Source organism: Pseudophryne corroboree, chromosome 4 (assembly GCF_028390025.1).
Source record: "Pseudophryne corroboree isolate aPseCor3 chromosome 4, aPseCor3.hap2, whole genome shotgun sequence".
NCBI classification, from domain to species: domain Eukaryota; kingdom Metazoa; phylum Chordata; class Amphibia; order Anura; family Myobatrachidae; genus Pseudophryne; species Pseudophryne corroboree.
The window spans coordinates 859,890,314-859,910,924 of NC_086447.1; the positions used below are offsets into that span (position 1 = coordinate 859,890,314).

The following is a 20,611-nucleotide window of genomic DNA, read 5'->3' on the forward strand; positions in this document are numbered from 1 at the left end:
CTGTGTTCGATCCCTCTGGAGCTAATGGTGTCCAGTAGCCTAAGAAGCCCAAACTATCTCCAGTCAGGTAGGTTCGCTTCTTCTCCCCTTAGTCCCTCGCTGCAGTGAGTCTGTTGCCAGCAGATCTCACTGTAAAATAAAAAACCTAAAATATACTTTCTTTCTAGGAGCTCAGGAGAGCCCCTTGTGTGTATCCAGCTCAGCCGGGCACAAGATTCTAACTGAAGTCTGGAGGAGGGTCATAGTGGGAGGAGCCAGTGCACACCAGTTAGACCTAAAGCTTTCTTTATAGTTGTGCCCAGTCTCCTGCGGAGCCGCTATTCCCCATGGTCCTTACGGAGTCCCAGCATCCACTTAGGACGTCAGAGAAATAAAATATCCAAATGCAAGTCACACAGTGGCTTAGATCTATATCCATATCCTGCATACCTTTCTGTTGATTTTTTTCATTATTGCGGAACGTAGAAAGATGATTTAATTACTTCAGCTCTGCATCTCCTGGATGGCAATGTGCTTTTATGTACTAGACTATAATCATTTAGAGAAACGTTAGACTATGACAGTTTAATGAGACTTCTGGGACTTGAAAAGCTTTAGAGGACCGTGCAACACCTGGATACGGAGCCTGAGCTCACACAGTCCAGGATCACACAGACAACAGGAAAGATACGACTGCAACATATCTTAATGCAGGCATTCCCAACGGGTGGTCTTCAGGATGCCGACTGTCGGGATCCCAGCGCGCAGTATACCGGTGTCGGGATCCCGACAGCCGGCATACCGCCCCGCGCATTTACCCGTGTTTTAAGGAGCTAGTGGAAAAGGGGTATAAGTCTCCCTGCTCTCTTGCTGGAACAATAGTTACCGGTTGGTGTTAATATAAGCAGTGTGTATGGTAATGAGTCCCTCCTCATATTACCCTTCAATTTTTAAACCTGTATACCGGCTTCCAGCTGTTAGAACTTACTGTCTCAGAGAGAAGGGGGGGAATAAATGATTAAACCCGGCACTGCAGGGCGCGATCAGTGCGATAAAAAAGCACAACTGAATTGCGCCTCCCGATCTCCCGCCACTTAGCAAAAATCTCCCAAAAACTTTTTTCACGTTGTCATTATGCGGTATGGTGTGTAGAATTTTGACGGGAAAAATGTATTTATTCCATTTTGGGATAAGGCTGTAATATAATAAAATGTGGAAAAAGTGAAGCACTGTGAATACTTTCCGAATGCACTGTAGATGGAATACCTGTGGGTGTAGAGCCCACTCTCCTGAATGTACGTTGTGACGGCTGATCAAGTCTGCTTCCCAATTGAGGACTCCCGAAATACACAATGCTGTGATTGCCAGGAAAGGACGCTCGGCCCACCGTAGGATCTGTACCACCTCTTGCATTGCCATCGGACTGTGAGTTCCTCCCTGGTGGTTGAGGTAGGCCACTGCAGTGGCGTTGTCGAACTGGACCTAAACAGGTATGCCCTGAAGACTGCTGTTTGCCACTTTGAGAGCCCGGGGGATCGCTCGGAATTCCAGGACGTTGATTGGCAATACTCTCTCTGTGGGAGTCCAAAGACCCTGGAAGGAGTGCTGGCTTGTTACTGCATCCCAACCTCGGAGACTGGCGTCTGTGGTCAGGAGCACCCAGTCCGATATCCAGTAGGGACCATCCTTGTCCATATGAGACTTACGCATCCACCAGTCCAGGGATAGGCGACCTTCCGGAGAGAGGACCATTGTCTGAGCCCTGATAAGCTGATGTTGTCCGTTTCATCTGGACAGAATTAATTGTTCAATAGGTCTGTAGTGGAATTGGGCGTATTCCACCATATCGAAGATAGACGCCGACATCATGGACCTGCATAGTAGTATGCTGGGCGGGGGCTGATAAGCGGTCCACTATTTGTGTGAGGAGAAGGAAGCCCAGGGGGGTTCTTGTGCCTGTTCTGCTGAGGTAGACTGGCGAGGAGGATTATAGCAATTAATCACTGACCATCCTGAACAGGGTCCTAAGGGGATAACCCCGATGAGCAGGTCCCACATGTAACCAGCACTGGGTCAGCCTGCTCTTTATTAGCCTTTCTAGTAGATATGGCAATATAAATACAGCACACAACAGTGTATAGCACTATCCACCTGCATCTTAGGGTTTATGGAAGAGAAAATGGATACAGTATACTGAAACAGAGGAAAACAAACAGCAGGGGGTTGTAGGAGTAGCAGCGATGGTGTCCACGGGACAGCCTAGCTTTGCTACTTTTTAGTAATAAAAAGTAGAAATAAAAATAAACCAGAAAAGTAAGCTCAGGGCTGCTTAAAAGCAGCCCCCCTGTCTAATGGTGCATCCGGCTCCTGTCAGCACCAAAGCAAAATTGTCCCTGAACTAGGGGCAGGGTATAGGGAGAAAGGACCAGAGCATTCTGGGAAGTCGAAAGATTTAACTGTCTGGTGCCTGGGTCCTCTCCACGACCTACACCCCCGATGTTCCCTGTGGAGACTATGGACCCTGAAGAAAAAAAAAACCCTTTATTAAAATTCCCACCAACATTTTCTATCAACTCTACAGTAGGATGCGAAAAACGAATGACACGTTTCACAAGCAAAAGACTCAACTTACATAATTAAATTTATCAAACTTTAGAATATGAGCTCTAGCATCTTGTATGTTCCCAGCACTACCCTTGTTCCCTTCTTGTCTCATGTCAGCATATATTTATGAAGCAAGACGCCACTTCTCAACAGGTTGAGTACAAAAATTAAAGCGCCACTGAAAAGGATTATTGCAGCATAATATAGAGGCTCTGTGATGCCAGTCGACCTAATGGGCATTGGTTGCTTGGTAGAAACTAGTTGTTGCCAACTATGTCAGAACCACTTGGCCACAACCAGCAACTCACCTCCTCAAACATGGCGTCACCGGTTGTAGAAGGTATCACTTCCATCAGCTGACTCCTCCGACAGCTTAAATGGATCATGACTGCTGGGACAGATAACTCAGAGGAACATCCATGATCTTAGTGCTAAAGCTGTTTATTGGTTCATGTAGCCATTATAAGAGCTATATTTTGCAGTACATACAAGATGGTAGTGATGTTAAATAATTTGAAATGTTATTCTAGCCCTTGTTGTAGGGGCTAGCATGGCCACTTCTATTTAGTGGCTAGGTGCTAAGTGAGCCCTAGTAACTATATGCTCTGGGAGATCTACGCTCCAGTGGCTTTGTCCTAGTGATCTACTATCAAGCAGGGGGGCGTGTCAAGTAGTGAGGGGACATGTCCGGGGCGTGGCTGCATGGCAACGTCATTGTGCTTCGCCCCCCCGCTATTCAGTGCCGAGGGAAGAGGCACTGGAGAGCGGGTGCTCCGTTGTGGGCGGCCAAGGGAGGGATGCAGGACCTGGCAGCAGATGCAGGACACTTGCCGACCTTTCCGGGGGGCTGGGAGCGCTACCTGATTTTCGGGAGCCTCCCGGCCATTCCGGGAGGATAGGCAAGTATGGTCTGTACCGATGTTTGGCTCCCCAAACTTCCATTGAAAGTATAGTAAAAGGGGCACGGCCACACCCCCTTTACCTGTGACCACGCCCCCTTTGAATTTGTAACAATTTGTGTGTGTAAAATGTTGGCGGGTATGCAATCCACAGACTTTATTTATACCTGTTTACTGTGATCACTGTGACAGGATATCACAGTATTCACATAGCCAAGAACCCGAGAGTTTTCTGGCTTATCTGTTAGATCGCTGCTGCCAAGTATCCCAGAAATAGGCAATTATATTTATCTGCAGTGAGTTAGTGACCTGCTGTGAATGTAACTACTTCTCCAAGTAGTTGATCCTGGCACACAAACACTGGTATGCTTCATACAGTGCATCCGGAAAGTATTCACAGCGCTTCACTTTTTCCACATTTTGTTATGTTACAGCCTTATTCCGAATTGGAATAAATTTATTTTTCCCCTCAAAATTCTACACACAATACTCCATAATGACAACGTGAAAATGTTTGAGATTTTTGCAAATTTATTAAAAATAAATAACTAACAAATCACATGTACATAAGTATTCACAGCCTTTGCTCAATACTTTGATGATGCACCTTTGGCAGCAATTACAGCCTCAAGTCTTTTTGAATATGATGCCACAAGCATGGCACACCTATCTTTGGGCAGTTTCGCCCATTCCTCTTTGCAGCACCTCTCAAGCTCCATCAGGTTGGATGGGAAGCGTCGGTGCACAGCCATTTTCAGATTTCTGCAGAGATGTTCAATCGGATTCAACTCTGGGCTCTGGCTGGGCTACTCAAGGACATTCACAGTTGTCCTGAAGCCACTCCTTTGATATCTTGGCTGTGTGCTTAGGGTCGTTGTCCTGCTGAAGGATGAACTGTCGCCACAGTCTAAAGGTGAAGAGTGCTCTGAAGCAGATTTTCATCCAGGATGTCTCTGTACATTGCTGCATTAATCTTTCCCTCTATCCTGACTAGTCTCCCAGTTCCTGCCGCTGAAAAACATCCCCACAACATGATGCTGCCACCACCATGCTTCACTGTAGGGATGGTATTGGCCTTGTGATGAGCGGTGCCTGGTTTCATCCAAACATAATGCCTGCATTCACGCCAAAGAGTTCAATCTTTGTCTCATCAGACCAGAGAATTTTGTTTCTCATGGTCTGAGAGTCCTTCAGGTGCATTTTGGCAAACTCCAGACGGGCTGCCATGTGCCTTTTACTATGGAGTGGCTTACATCTGGCCACTCTACCATACAGGCCTGACTGGTGGATTGCTGCAGAGATGGTTGTCCTTCTGGAAGGTTATCCTCTCTCCACAGAGGAATGCTGTAGCTCTGAAAGAGTGACCATCGGGTTCTTGGTCACCTCCCTCACTAGGGCCCTTCTCCGCCGATCGCTCAGTTTAGACAGCCGGCCAGCTCTAGGAAGAGTCCTGGTGGTTCCAAACTTTTTCAATTTACGGATGATGGAGGCCACTGTGCTCATTGGGACCTTCAAAGCAGCAGATATTTTTCTGTACCCATCCCCAGATTTTTGCCTCGGGACAACCATGTCTCGGAGGTCGACAGACAACTTCTTTGACTTGGTTTGTTCTCAGACATGCTCTGTCAAGTGTGGGACCTTATATAGACAGGAGTGTGCCTTTCCAAATCACGTCCAATCAACTGAATTTACCACAGGTGGACTCCAATTAAGCTGTAGGAACATCTCAAGGATGGAAACAGGATGCACCTGAGCTAAATTTTGAGCTTCATGGCAAAGGCTGTGAATGTGATTTCTTAGTTTTTTATTTATAATAAAATAAGAATTTACTTACCGATAATTCTATTTCTCGTAGTCCGTAGTGGATGCTGGGGACTCCGTAAGGACCATGGGGAATAGCGGCTCCGCAGGAGACTGGGCACATCTAAAGAAAGCTTTAGGACTAACTGGTGTGCACTGGCTCCTCCCCCTATGACCCTCCTCCAAGCCTCAGTTAGGAAACTGTGCCCGGACGAGCGTACACAATAAGGAAGGATTTTGAATCCCGGGTAAGACTCATACCAGCCACACCAATCACACCGTATAACTTGTAATCTGAACCCAGTTAACAGTATGATAACAGAGGAGCCTCTGAAAAGATGGCTCCCAACAATAATAACCCGATTTTTGTAACAATAACTATGTACAAGTATTGCAGACAATCCGCACTTGGGATGGGCGCCCAGCATCCACTACGGACTACGAGAAATAGAATTATCGGTAAGTAAATTCTTATTTTCTCTAACGTCCTAAGTGGATGCTGGGGACTCCGTAAGGACCATGGGGATTATACCAAAGCTCCCAAACGGGCGGGAGAGTGCGGATGACTCTGCAGCACCGAATGAGAGAACTCCAGGTCCTCCTCAGCCAGGGTATCAAATTTGTAGAATTTAGCAAACGTGTTTGCCCCTGACCAAGTAGCTGCTCGGCAAAGTTGTAAAGCCGAGATCCCTCGGGCAGCCGCCCAAGATGAGCCCACTTTCCTTGTGGAACGGGCTTTTACAGATTTTAGCTGTGGCAGGCCTGCCACAGAATGTGCAAGCTGAATTGTACTACAAATCCAACGAGCAATAGTCTGCTTAGAAGCAGGAGCACCCAGCATGTTGGGTGCATACAGGATAAACAGCGAGTCAGATTTCCTGACTCCAGCCGTCCTGGAACATATTTTCAGGGCCCTGACAACATCCAGCAACTTGGATTCCTCCAAGTCCCTAGTAGCCGCAGGCACCACAATAGGTTGGTTCAGGTGAAAACGCTGGAACCACCTTAGGGAGAAACTGAGGACGAGTCCTCAATTCCGCCCTGTCCGAATGGAAAATCAGATAAGGGCTTTTACAGGATAAAGCCGCCAATCCTGACACGCGCCTGGCCTAGGCCAGGGCCAACAGCATGACCACTTTCCATGTGAGATATTTTAACTCCACAGATTTAAGTGGTTCAAACCAATGTGACTTTTGGAACCCAAACTACATTGAGATCCCAAATTTGCCACTGGAGGCACAAAAGGAGGCTGTATATGCAGTACCCCTTTTACAAACGTCTAAACTTCAGGGACTGAAGCTAGTTCTTTTTTGGAAGAAAATTGACAGGGACGAAATCTGAACCTTAATGGACCCCAATTTCAGGCCCATAGACACTCCTGTTTGCAGGAAATGTAGGAATCGACCCAGTTGAATTTCCTCCGTCGGGCCTTACTGGCCTCGCACTACGCAACATATTTTCGCCAATTGCAGTGATAATGTTTTTGCGGTTACATCCTTCCTGGCTTTTGATCAGGATAGGGATGACTTCATCCGGAATGCCTTTTTTTTTTTTCAGGATCCGGTATTCAACCGCCATGCCGTCAAACGCAGCCGCGGTAAGTCTTGGAACAGACAGGGTCCTTGCTGGAGCAGGTCCCTTCTTAGAGGTAGAGGCCACGGATCCTCCGTGAGCCTCTCTTGAAGTTCCGGTTACCAAGTCCTTTTTGGCCCATCCGGAGCCACGAATATAGTGCTTACTCCTCTCCATCTTATCAATCTCAGTACCTTGGGTATGAGAGGCAGATGAGGGAACACATATACTGACTGGTACACCCACGGTGTTACCAGAGCGTCTACAACTATTGCCTGAGGGTCTCTTGACCTGGCGCAATACCTGTCGAATTTTTTAATCATGTGGACGACTTCTGGGTGAAGTCCCCACTCTCCCGGGTGGAGGTCGTGCTGAGGAAGTCTGCTTCCCAGTTGTCCACTCCCAGAATGAATACTGTTGACAGTGCTATTACATGATTTTCCGCCCAGCGGAGAATCCTTGCAGCTTCTGCCATTGCCCTCCTGCTTCTTGTGGCACCCTGCCTGTTTACGTGGGTGACTGCCGTAATGTTGTCCGACTGACCTTGAAGCAGAGGTCTTGCTAAGCTTAGAGCATTGTAAATGGCCCTTAGCTTCAGGATATTTATGTGAAGTGATGTCTCCAGGCTTGACCATAAGCCCTGGATATTCCTTCCCTGTGTGACTGCTCCCCAGCCTCGCAGGCTGGCATCCGTGGTCACCAGGACCCAGTCCTGAATGCCGAATCTGCGGCCCTCTAGAAGATGAGCACTCTATAACCACCACAGGAGGGATACCCTTGTCCCTGGTGACAGGGTTATCCGCTGATGCATCTGAAGATGCGACCCGGACCATTTGTCCAGTAGGTTCCACTGGAAAGTCTTGCGTGGAATCTGCCGAATGGGATTGCTTCGTAGGAAGCCACCATTTTTACCCAGAACCCTTGTGCATTGATGCACTGAGACTTGGTTCGGTTTTAGGAGGTTCCTGACTAGCTCGGATAACTCCCTGGCTTTCTCCTCCGGGAGAAACACCTTCTTTCTGGACTGTGTCCAGGATCATCCCTAGGAACAGAAGACAAGTCGTAGGAACCAGCTGCGATTTTGGAATATTGAGAATCCAATCGTGCTACCGCAACACTACCTGAGATAGTGCTACACCGATCTCCAGCTGTTCCCTGGATCTTACCCTTATCAGGGAATCGTCCAAGTAAAGGATAACTAAAATTCCCTTCCTTCGAAGGAATATCATCATTTCGGTCAGTACTTCAGTAAAGACCCGGGGTGCCGTGGCCTATCCCTACGGCAGCGTCTGAACTGATAGTGACAGTTCTGTACCATAACCTGAGATACCCTTGGTGAGAAGGGTAAATTTTGACATGAAGGTAAGCATCCTTGATGTCCCGAGACCTCATGTAGTCCCCTTCTTCCAGGTTTGCAATCACTGCTCTGAGTGACTCAATTTTGAATTTGAACCTCTGTATGTAAGTGTTCAAAGATTTTAGATTTTAGATTTTAAAATCGGTCTCACCGAGCCGTCTGGCTTCGGTACCACAATAGTGTGGAATAATACCCCGTTCCCTGTTGCAGGAGGGGTACCTTAATTATCACCTGCTGGGAATACAGCTTGTGAATGGCTTCCAAAACTGCCTCCCTGTCAGCGGGAGACGTCGGTTAAACAGACTTTTGGAAACGGCGAGGGGAATACGTCTCGAATTCCAATTTGTACCCCTGAAAATATTACCTGAAGGATCCAGGGGTCTACTTGCGAGTGAGCCCACTGCGCACTGAAATTCATTGAGAACGGGCCCCCACCGTGCCTGAACTTGTAAAGCCCTAGCGTCATACTGAGGGCTTGGCAGAGGCAGAAAAGGGTTTCTGTTCCTGGGAACTGGCTGATCTCTGCAGCCATTTTCCTCTCCCTCTGTCACGTGCAGAAAAGAGGAACCCTTTTGTCCGCTTGCCAACCAGGACTGCGCCTGATAATACGGCGTCTTATTTTGAGAGGCGACCAGGGGTACATCCCCTTTTTTTGTAAGGCAATACTTCCAAATGCCGTTTGGAATCCGCATCACCTGACCATTTTACTGGTAGAATTGGACAACGCACTTATACTTGATGCCAGTCGGCAAATATTCCGCTGTGCATCATGCATATATAGAAATGCATCTTTTAATTGCTCTATAGGCAATAATATACTGTCCTTATCTAGGATATCAATATTTCCAGTCAGGGAATCCGACCACGCCAACCCAGCACTGCACATCCAGGCTGAGGCGATTGCTGGTCGCAGTATAACACCCGTATGTGTGTAAATACATTTTAGGATACCCTCCTGCTTTCTATCAGCAGGATCCTTAAGGGCGGCCATCTCAGGAGAGGATAGAGCCCTTGTTCTTACAAGCGTGTGAGCGCCTTATCCCCCCTAGGGGGTGTTTCCCAACGCACCCTAACCTCTGGCGGGAAAAGGTATACTGCCAATAACTTTTTAGAAATTATCAATTGTTATCGGGGGGGAAACCCACGCATCATCACACACCTCATTTCATTTCTCAGATTCAGGAAAACTACAGGAAGTTTTTCCTCACCAAACATAATACCCCTTTTTTTTGGTGGTATTCATATTATCAGAAAAGTGTAAACATTTTCCATTGCCTCAATCATGCAATGTGTGGCCCTATTGGAAATCACGGTTGTCTCTTCACCGTCGACACAGGAGTCAGTATCCGTGTCGGCGTCTGTATCTGAGGTACCGGGCTCTTTAGAGCCCCTGTATGAGACGTCTGGACATGCACAAGCTGAGTAGCCGGCTGTCTCATGTCAACCACTGTCTTTAATACAAAGTTGACACTGTCGCGCAATTTCAACAGTACATCCACTCAGGTGTCGACCCCCTAGGGGGTGACAACACTATTACAGACACTCTACTCCGTCTCCACATCATTTTTCTCCTCATACATGTCGACACAAACGTACCGACACACAGCACACACACAGGGAAAGCTCTGATAGAGGACAGGACCCCACTAGCCCTTTGGGGAGACAGAGGGAGAGTTTGCCAGCACACACCAGAGCGCTATATATATACAGGGATAACCTTATATAAGTGTTTTTCCCTTTATAGCTGCTGTATTGTTTATACTGCGCCTAATTTGTGCCCCCCTCTCTTTTTTAACCCCTTTCTGTAGTGTAGTGACTGCAGGGGAGAGCCAGGGAGCTTCCCTCCAACTGAGCTGTGAGGGAAAATGGCGCCAGTGTGCTGAGGAGATAGGCTCCGCCCCTTTCTCGGCGTCCTTATCATCCGTTTTTCTGTATGTTTTGGCAGGGGTTAAATGCATCCATATAGCCCAGGAGTTATATGTGATGCATTTATTTTAGCCATATAAGGTTTTTATCGATTTATTGCGTCTCAGGGCGCTGCCCCCCCCAGCGCCCTGCACCCTCAGTGACCGGAGTGTGAAGTGTGCTGAGAGCAATGGCGCACAGCTGCGGTGCTGTGCGCTACCTTATCTGAAGACAGGATCGTCTTCTGCCGCCGATTTTCCGGACCTCTTCGCTCTTCTGGCTCTGTAAGGGGGCCGGCGGCGCGGCTCCGGGACCCATCCAGGCTGAACCTGTGATCGTCCCTCTGGAGCTAATGTCCAGTAGCCAAGAAGCCCAATCCACTCTGCACGCAGGTGAGTTCGCTTCTTCTCCCCTTAGTCCCTCGATGCAGTGAGCCTGTTGCCAGCAGGTCTCACTGAAAATAATAAACCTAAACTAAAACTTTCACAAAGAGCTCAGGAGAGCCCCTAGTGTGCACCCTTCTCGTCGGGCACAGAAATCTAACTGGGGCTTGGAGGAGGGTCATAGGGGGAGGAGCCAGTGCACACCAGTTAGTCCTAAAGCTTTCTTTAGATGTGCCCAGTCTCCTGCGGAGCCGCTATTCCCCATGGTCCTTACGGAGTCCCCAGCATCCACTTAGGACGTTAGAGAAATTAGCAAAACTCTCCCAAAAACTTTTTTACATTGTCATTATGGGGTATTGTGTGTAGAATTTTGAGGGAAAAAATTAATTTATTCCATTTTCGAATAAGGCTGTAACATAACAAAATGTGGAAAAAGTGAAGAGCTGTGAATACTTTCCGGATGCACTGTATACACTGCCAATAACTGCACATATGCACCAGAAACCTGCATATATCCGGTCACCATGCAGGTAAGTGATAGCTTCCCAGGACTAGAGATAGGCATGTGCCTGTACATCAGTAAACATTCATGGTAAATAAAGTGGTGATGAGTGACTGTGGCTCAAGAAACAAATTATGACCCTCAACAGTTTGATGGATCACCAATGCGTCTCCTGCATGTCACTAGGGTAGCATTAAGGTACACAGGGATCGTGACTTCTACATCACTGTGTTTCCATGTTTCTACAGTAAGCAGCAATCATGTATAACTCATTACTATTCATGTATGTGTCAAAAGGGAGAGATTGCCACTTGACATAGCATCTACATTGGTTGTCTTCACTGGATAGGGCCAACAGTATATTCTACTACCCATAAAACCAATCTGTTAATGGCTGGGTCATCAAATATACCATAGGTTCTATTTCACAAGGGTAAGACTATCCTATCTTCCATTTCTGGTTACATACGTACACTCTCCTGCAGAGTGCATCCGACAGTAACTTAACCGACGATTTATTTCGCCAAAAACCACTACGAAATGGTCTGGGTTTTTTTTTATGAGTGAATAACGTGAAGAACATGAATTTAGCCCTATCCCAAATGATTTCAGTTAAAACAAATATTTAGATTTAATTTTTATATATTTATTTAAACATCGAAACATCGATCGGGAACATTGCGGCTTTCATTTTGAAAGCAGGGACAGCCTCCAGGTATACAGAGGGGGGGGGGGTTGGGTACGGCAATCAGTACAGGAGAGTGCAGGGAGGCAGAGGGACCTTCCGGACCCTCTGACAGCAGCAGCGGACGGAAGTTTCTCTTCCCTGCAGCTGCTAACACTATTTATCTGACTGGTCGCATCCTGTGCAACCTGTTCAGATAGAGAACTTGCAGGCATGGTCGCATCTGATGCGACCATGCCAGGCAAGTGGTTAATGTATGAAAATTGAAGAGTCTTCTTTCATCATGTAGTGGGCATAATATAAAATATGGTACACGCTTCCAGATGACCTGTCTGTTGCATTGCTACACTACAGTACCTCTTGGAAAACAGCTGTCATGCTGAATGTGGCTACTACCGATTTGCAAAATAATGCTCCGCAGGACAGCAACTCACCACCACCCATCACCCCATGGCGTAGCACTAAATTTGCAAGTCCTGGCTTGAACACTTGAGTAACGATAAGTTTATAATACAAAGAGAGAATCTACTGTAACACCAAAATTGGGTCGCAAAAGATCAACTACTCACCTTATCGGATACACTTATGCCGCTGTTGTCCGGGGTTGTATTTTTATTCACATCGTCATCATCATCACCAAATAATATCAGCTCAACGACGCTGTCAGCAACCTGTGATTTTAAGAGGCTTGTGCACTCATTTGCTGGCTGCCCTTGAACTGTCTGAGCCATGTTTAAGTTATTGAGCACAGAACCAGCGTTATCAGCCAAGGTTAATTCAGTCTGCTTTGGACTAAACAGCGATGGTAGCATATCATTCAAATTATTTTCTGTTAAACTATTCAATGGCTGATTAAGCACATTACGTGCAAGTGGCTGCTTCTGCATATCAACAGTCTGCTGAATAAACGACTCTCCATTAGCATTCCCAAAAGTGTCGTCCAGAGGTTTAACGGACTCGTATGTACTTGTGACCTCGGGCGGCCTGCTAACGTGAGCCACTTGCTGTTGTTGACATTTTTGCACGACTTGGACACTCCCACCGAACTGGCTGCTTGTGGCTGATCTGGGGGGCTGGTTAATGTGGTGAAAGTACTGCGGAACCGGCTGCTGAAGCAGTCTTGGTGCTCCAGGGGCCTGCGTTACCATTACTGGCACAGTGACTTTGTAAAGTTGACCTAAGGTTGAAAAACAGAAAAAAAGATAATTTATTCAATAATATCAGTTCTATGGAGAGGAGCCTTTAAGTAAATATAATAAATTAACGTTGTGAATTACAGGGAAGTATACAGTGTTATTATGCAGAGCAATTATACTTTAGTTTGCATGCACACGAGTATGGACAAGGTCGTTTGAAGGCGGGGGGGGGAGCACTAAGGTTAACATCAATAATACGTATTTATGTCAGAGTACAAACTGTTTTATAGATGGTATTGGGTTGGGGCTGATATGCCTGTGGTCAGGATCATGGAGGTCAGCAAATCGACCCCAGCCGCCACAATGCCGACAGGGGGTGGGTGCATACGCAACTGAGCTCCTTGCTGGCTCATCACGCAGCAGACTCTGTGGCTCGCAACAGGTTCTATTCCCACTTTATGATGGTCATGGACACCCACGAGTGGGAATAGCCCATTAGCCGGCATCCCATGGTATTATGTTTCCTGCAGACTGAACAGAATGCACCCAGAAATTTCAAATTTGTGCTGCAGGTGTGGGTCGGACGTTGGGACGTTTCCGCATACATGGTGGATCTGCCCGAAGCTCGTTTCCTTCTGGAAAGAGATCAGTAGCCTTGCTAACACCATATTAGGCCTGGAAAACCTTATACTTCTAAATACTGACTCACCATCAATATAAATTGTTCAGGCATTGGGCAGTAGAATGTCAGCTGGCGACTGCATGGAAAAAAAAACTGAGGTCCCCTCCATGGGGGAGATTATAGCTAAAGTTTGGCATATTCATGCTATGAAATACATGACTAGCATTTTACGAGGGTCTTCCAAAAGCTGGGAGCTTTTACACATACATACATATAAACATTAATCCACTGCACTCGCCATTTCCAGGATAGAGGAGCAAAACTGCGCTCACATGCCACTTCGCACCCGAACCTGGGAATGGCGAGTGCAGTGTAACTCCCCAACCCTGGGAATGGTGAGTGCAATGGATTAATGTTTTTATATATTTTGGTTAATGTTTTAATTAGCCTTTTTGTGATCACATGTTCTCATGCATCCCTTTGTACTTTCATTTATTTTAGCTTGTGTCAGCTGCCTTCCTAGTAGTTTTGCAGCAGCTATGCTTGGTGACTGTCTCACCTTTAAAAGCCATAAGTCAGTTGGGTGGCGAGCTTTAAACCAGTTATCATAACTTACGTTCAATTCTGATGCGATAGCAGTTACCATGTTTATAATTCTGAGGGATAGCGTAGGACTTGCAGTGAAATGGGGTCCCTTGACATTGGGCTGCAAGCTTAAATGCATTGATCAATTCATGAACTAAAACCCTGCTGTTTGTTATGGTGAGTGAGTTTATTATACTGAGTGATGAGCTTTATTTAATATTATAAATAGGTTTATTTTAATATTAAATATAATAATATACAAATATATATATGTATATATATATGTATTTTTTGAAACTACACATATACTACCTGTATTTGGTGACTGTATTAAATGTTATTACAGATTTATCGATGATATTTTTCTGCTCTGGTCTGGGGGAGTAGCTGAGTTTTGGCAGATGGTGACCACTTTAAATAACTTAGGGACACCAGTAAAATTTTCGGCTAGGATAGAGGATGCTAAAATTGATTTTCTTGATGTCACAGTCTTTAAAGATAATGGTGGGTTATGCACTACACTTTTTCGGAAAGAGACTAACAGGAATAGCCTGCTCTATGCCACGAGTCATCATGCACCTAGTTTAAAGGCAAGTTTACCTATATCACAATTTATGAGGATACTACGGATTAATACGGATGAGGCTCTTGCGGAGCAACAGATTAATGAGATGAAAGAACGCTTTAAAGAGCGTGGCTATGCCCATAAGATGATTGAGGAATGCCTTAAAAAGGCACGTGATAAAATCATTCACCCCTCTGGGTCATCGGATGCCAGACTGGAAAATCGTATGATATACTGCAGTAAATATGATGACAGAGCGGGTTGTGTTAAACGAGCCTTTAGAAGGAACTTGAGGATTGTTGCCTCCGACCCCAAGCTGGGGCGGGATTTACAACAACAGCCAATGATGGCTTATCGCCGCGGTGCGAATTTAAAACAGCTCCTTATGCGCCCCTTGCTGAACCCTGAAAAAGGAAAAAGGGAGACATGGTTGAAATCTGCCCGCAAGGGTTGCTTCAAGTGCTCTGACTGTACGACATGTAGATCCTTAATTCCAGGTGTATCCTTTCCTCACCCACAGAGTGGGCGTCCGATATAAATTAAACATCGTCTCCACTGTCTCATGGATCATGTGATTTATCCGATTGTATGCCCATGTGGGCTGGTTTATGTTGGCCTGACACAACGTTGCTTTAGAGAACGAATGGCAAACCACCGATACTCTATAAGACCGGCAATTGAGACGGGACAGTCGGATAAACCGGTGGCAAGACATTGGATGGAGGTGGGACATCAGATTCCTATGCTTCGTTGCCGAATCATTGACTGGATTCCTCCCTCAGTCAGAGGAGGTAATAGGATCCTTGATCTGCACAAACGTGAATCTGAATGGATATTCCGGTTGGACACAATTGCCCCTAGGGGTTTGAATGAGCAAATTAATCTAAAAAATTTCTTGATTTAGGTTAACTGGCGTCTCTATAGTAATACCGTATATATATATTTTTTTTCATTTGTGGTTTCTTACCACTATCTACACTTTACGGGCTCCACCACTTAGTATATACTTATTAGTATATATTTTTAATTATATGTGTGTATGTCTGGTTGTTTATGTACCACTAATGTTTTTTGGATATGTAACATTGAGCTTTGCTGGTTGCCTCTTGATTATTCCTAAATGCCTATACATGTGTGTTGTCGCCTGCTATACCGCCTTATGCCGTGGATGGCGCTGTTGATTTGTTTATTTACTATACTGATGTGCTGGTACGCTATGTGGCTAGCGGTGTTGCACATTGCGGCTGGGGATATATGCACATGTGAGATGTGGGAGTGGTGTTCGTGCGGTGTGATGAAAAAAATAAGAATTTACTCACCGGTAATTCTATTTCTCGTAGTCCGTAGTGGATGCTGGGAACTCCGTAAGGACCATGGGGAATAGCGGGCTCCGAAGGAGACTGGGCACTCTAAGAAAGATTTAGGACTACCTGGTGTGCACTAGCTCCTCCCTCTATGCCCCTCCTCCAGACCTCAGTTAGGGAAACTGTGCCCGGAAGAGCTGACACAATAAGGATAGGATTTGGAATCCCGGGTAAGACTCATACCAGCCACACCAATCACACCGTACAACTCGTGATACTATACCCAGTGAACAGTATGAACAACAACTGAGCCTCTCGAATAGATGGCTCCAAACAATAACCCTTTAGTTAGGCAATAACTATATACAAGTATTGCAGACAATCCGCACTTGGGATGGGCGCCCAGCATCCACTACGGACTACGAGAAATAGAATTACCGGTGAGTAAATTCTTATTTTCTCTGACGTCCTAGTGGATGCTGGGAACTCCGTAAGGACCATGGGGATTATACCAAAGCTCCCAAACGGGCGGGAGAGTGCGGATGACTCTGCAGCACCGAATGAGCAAACTCAAGGTCCTCCTCAGCCAGGGTATCAAACTTGTAGAATTTTGCAAACGTGTTTGAACCCGACCAAGTAGCAGCTCGGCAAAGTTGTAAAGCCGAGACCCCTCGGGCAGCCGCCCAAGAAGAGCCCACCTTCCTCGTGGAATGGGCTTTTACAGATTTAGGATGCGGCAGTCCAGCCGCCGAATGTGCAAGTTGAATCGTGCTACAGATCCAGCGAGCAATAGTCTGCTTTGAAGCAGGAGCACCCAGCTTGTTGGGTGCATACAGGATAAATAACGAGTCAGTTTTTCTGACTCTAGCCGTCCTGGAAACATATTTTCAGGGCCCTGACTACGTCCAGCAACTTGGAATCCGCCAAGTCCCGAGTAGCCGCAGGCACCACAATAGGTTGGTTCACATGAAAAGCTGATACCACCTTAGGAAGGAATTGGGAACGAGTCCTCAATTCCGCCCTATCCATATGAAAAATCAGATAAGGGCTTTTACATGACAAAGCCGCCAATTCTGATACACGCCTGGCCGACGCCAAGGCCAACAGCATGACCACCTTCCACGTGAGGTACTTTATCTCCACGGTTTTAAGTGGCTCAAACCAATGCGACTTTAGGAAATCCAACACCACGTTGAGATCCCAAGGTGCCACTGGGGGCACAAAAGGGGGCTGAATATGCAGCACTCCCTTTCCAAAAGTCTGAACTTCAGGCAGTGAAGCCATTTTTTTTTGGAAGAAAATCGACAGAGCCGAAATCTGGACCTTAATGGAACCCAATTTTAGGCCCATAGTCACCCCTGACTGTAGGAAGTGCAGAAATCGACCTAGCTGAAATTCCTCCGTTGGGGCCTTCCTGGCCTCACACCAAGCAACATATTTCCACCATATGCGGTGATAATGATTTGCGGTCACATCTTTCCTAGCTTTAATCAGTGTAGGAATGACTTCCTCCGGAATGCCCTTTTCTTTTAGGATCCGGTGTTCAACCGCCATGCCGTCAAACACAGCCGTGGTAAGTCTTGGAACAGACGGGGCCCCTGCTGCAGCAGGTCCTGTCTGAGCGGCAGAGGCCATGGGTCCTCTGAGATCATTTCTTGAAGTTCTGGGTACCAAGCTCTTCTTGGCCAATCCGGAACCACGAGTATAGTTCTTACTCCTCTCCTTCTTATTATTCTCAGTACCTTGGGTATGAGAGGCAGAGGAGGGAACACATAAACCGACTGGTACACCCACGGTGTCACTAGAGCGTCCACAGCTATCGCCTGAGGGTCCCTTGACCTGGCGCAATATCTTTTTAGTGTTTTGTTGAAGCGGGACGCCATCATGTCCACCTGTGGCCTTTCCCAACGGTTTACAATCATTTTGAAGACTTCTGGATGAAGTCCCCACTCTCCCGGGTGGAGGTCGTGTCTGCTGAGGAAGTCTGCTTCCCAGTTGTCCACTCCCGGAATGAACACTGCTGACAGTGCTATCACGTGATTTTCCGCCCATCAGAGAATCCTTGTGGCTTCTGCCATCGCCAACCTGCTTCTTGTGCCGCCCTGTCGGTTTACATGGGCTACCGCCGTGATGTTGTCTGACTGGATCAGCACCGACTGCCTGACTTAGAGCATAGTAAATGGCCCTTAGTTCCAGAATACTTATGTGTAGGGAAGTCTCCTGGCTTGACCATAGTCCTTGGAAGTATCTTCCCTGTGTGACTGCCCCCCAACCTCGAAGGCTGGCATCCGTGGTCACCAGGACCCAGTCCTGTATGCCAAATCTGCGGCCCTCTAGAAGATGAGCACTCTGCAGCCACCACAGCAGAGACACCCTGGTCCTTGGAGACAGGGTTATCAGCCGATGCATCTGAAGATGCGATCCGGACCACTTGTCCAACAGATCCCACTGAAAGATGCTTGCATGGAACCTGCCAAATGGAATTGCTTCGTAGGAAGCTACCATCTTTCCCAGGACTCGCGTGCAGTGATGCACCGACACCTGTTTTGGTTTCAGGAGGTCTCTGACTAGAGATGACAACTCCTTGGCTTTCTCCTCCGGGAGAAACACTTTTTTCTGGTCTGTGTCCAGAACCATCCCTAGGAACAGTAGACGCGTTGTAGGAACCAGCTGCGACTTTGGAATATTCAGAATCCAGCCGTGCTGTTGTAGCACTTCCCGAGATAGTGCTACGCCGACCAACAACTGCTCCCTGGACCTCGCCTTTATAAGGAGATCGTCCAAGTACGGGATAATTAAAACTCCCTTTTTCCGAAGGAGTATCATCATTTCGGCCATTACCTTGGTAAATACCCTTGGTGCCGTGGACAGACCAAACGGCAACGTCTGGAATTGGTAATGACAGTCCTGTACCACAAATCTGAGGTACTCCTGGTGAGGAGGGTAAATGGGGACATGCAGGTAAGCATCCTTGATGTCCAGTGATACCATGTAATCCCCTTCGTCCAGGCTTGCAATAACCGCCCTGAGCGATTCCATTTTGAACTTGAACCTTCTTATATAAGTGTTCAAGGATTTCAAATTTAAAATGGGTCTCACCGAACCGTCCGGTTTCGGTACCACAAACATTGTGGAATAGTAACCCCGCCCTTGTTGAAGGAGAGGTACCTTGATTATCACCTGCTGAGAATACAGCTAGTGAATCGCCTCCAGCACTGCCTCCCTGTTTGGGGGAGCTGTTGGCAAGGCTTATTTGAGGAAAGGGCGAGGGGGAGACGTCTCGAATTCCAGCTTGTACCCCTGAGATACCACTTGTAGAATCCAGGGATCCACCCGTGAGCGAGCCCACTGGTCGCTGAAGTTCCGGCGACGGGACCCCACCGCACCTGGCTCAGCCTGTGGAGCCCCAGCGTCATGCGGTGGACTTAGAGGAAGCGGGAGAGGACTTTTGTTCTTGGGAAGTGGCTGTATGGTGCAGCTTTTTCCCTCTACCTCTGCCTCTGGGCAGAAAGGACGCGCCTTTAACCCGCTTGCCTTTCTGGGGCCGAAAGGACTGTACCTGATAATACGGTGCTTTTTTTGGCTGTGAGGGAACATGGGGTAAAAATGTCGACTTCCCAGCTGTTGCTGTGGAAACGAGGTCCGAGAGACTGTCCCCAAACAATTCCTCACCTTTGTAAGGCAAAACCTCCATGTGCCTTTCAGAATCTCCATCACCTGTCCACTGCCGAGTCCACAATCCTCTCCTGGCAGAAATGGACATTGCATTAATTCTAGATGCCAGCCGGCAAATATCCCTCTGTGCATCTCTCATGTATAAGACTGCGTCTTTAATATGCTCTATGGTTAGCAATATAGTGTCCCTGTCGAGGGTATCAATGTTATCAGACAGGGAATCTGACCACGCAGCAGCAGCACTGCACATCCATGCTGAAGCAATAGCCGGTCTCAGTATAATACCCGAGTGTGCATATACAGACTTCAGGATAGCCTCCTGCTTTCTATCCGCAGGCTCCTTTAAGGCGGCCGTATCCTGAGACGGTAGTGCCACCTTCTTTGACAAGCGTGTGAGCGCTTTATCCACCCTAGGGGATGTCTCCCAACGTATCCTGTCCTCTGGCGGGAAAGGGTACGCCATTAGCTACTTTTTAGAAATCACTAATTTCTTATCGGGGGAAGCCCACGCTTCTTCACACACTTCATTCAACTCATCAGATGGGGGAAAAACCATTGGTTGCTTTTTCTCCCCAAACATAATACCCTTTTTGTGGTACCTGGGTTAATGTCAGAAATGTGCAACACATTTTTCATTGCCGTAATCATGTAACGGATGGCTCTGTTGGAATGTACACTAGTCTCATCGTCGTCGACACTGGTCAGTATCCGTGTCGACATCTGTGTCAGCCATCTGAGGTAGTGGGCGTTTTTGAGCCCCTGATGGCTTTTGAGACGCCTGGGCAGGCACGGGCTGAGAAGCCGGCTGTCCCACATCTGCTATGTCGTCAAACTTTTTATGTAAGGAGTTGACACTGTCGCGTAATTCCTTCCACATATCCATCCACTCAGGTGTCGACCCCGCAGGTGGTGACATCACATTTATCGGCACCTGCTCCGCCTCCACATAAGCCTCCTCATCAAACATGTCGACACAGCCGTACCGACACACCGCACACACACAGGGAATGCTCTGACTGAGGACAGGACCCCACAAAG

The 20,611-nt window shown here is 47.1% G+C and overlaps 1 protein-coding gene across 1 annotated transcript in view; it reads right to left on the minus strand.

Annotated features, from left to right (window-relative positions):
- GTF2A1L (general transcription factor IIA subunit 1 like) overlaps nucleotides 1-20,611 on the minus strand; it is a 431,363-nt gene that overhangs the window by 160,889 nt on the left and 249,863 nt on the right. The window contains exon 6 of the mRNA XM_063918693.1: nucleotides 12,256-12,863. Within this exon, the coding sequence (XP_063774763.1) occupies nucleotides 12,256-12,863 (608 nt within the window). The remainder of the gene's footprint in view (nucleotides 1-12,255; nucleotides 12,864-20,611) is intronic.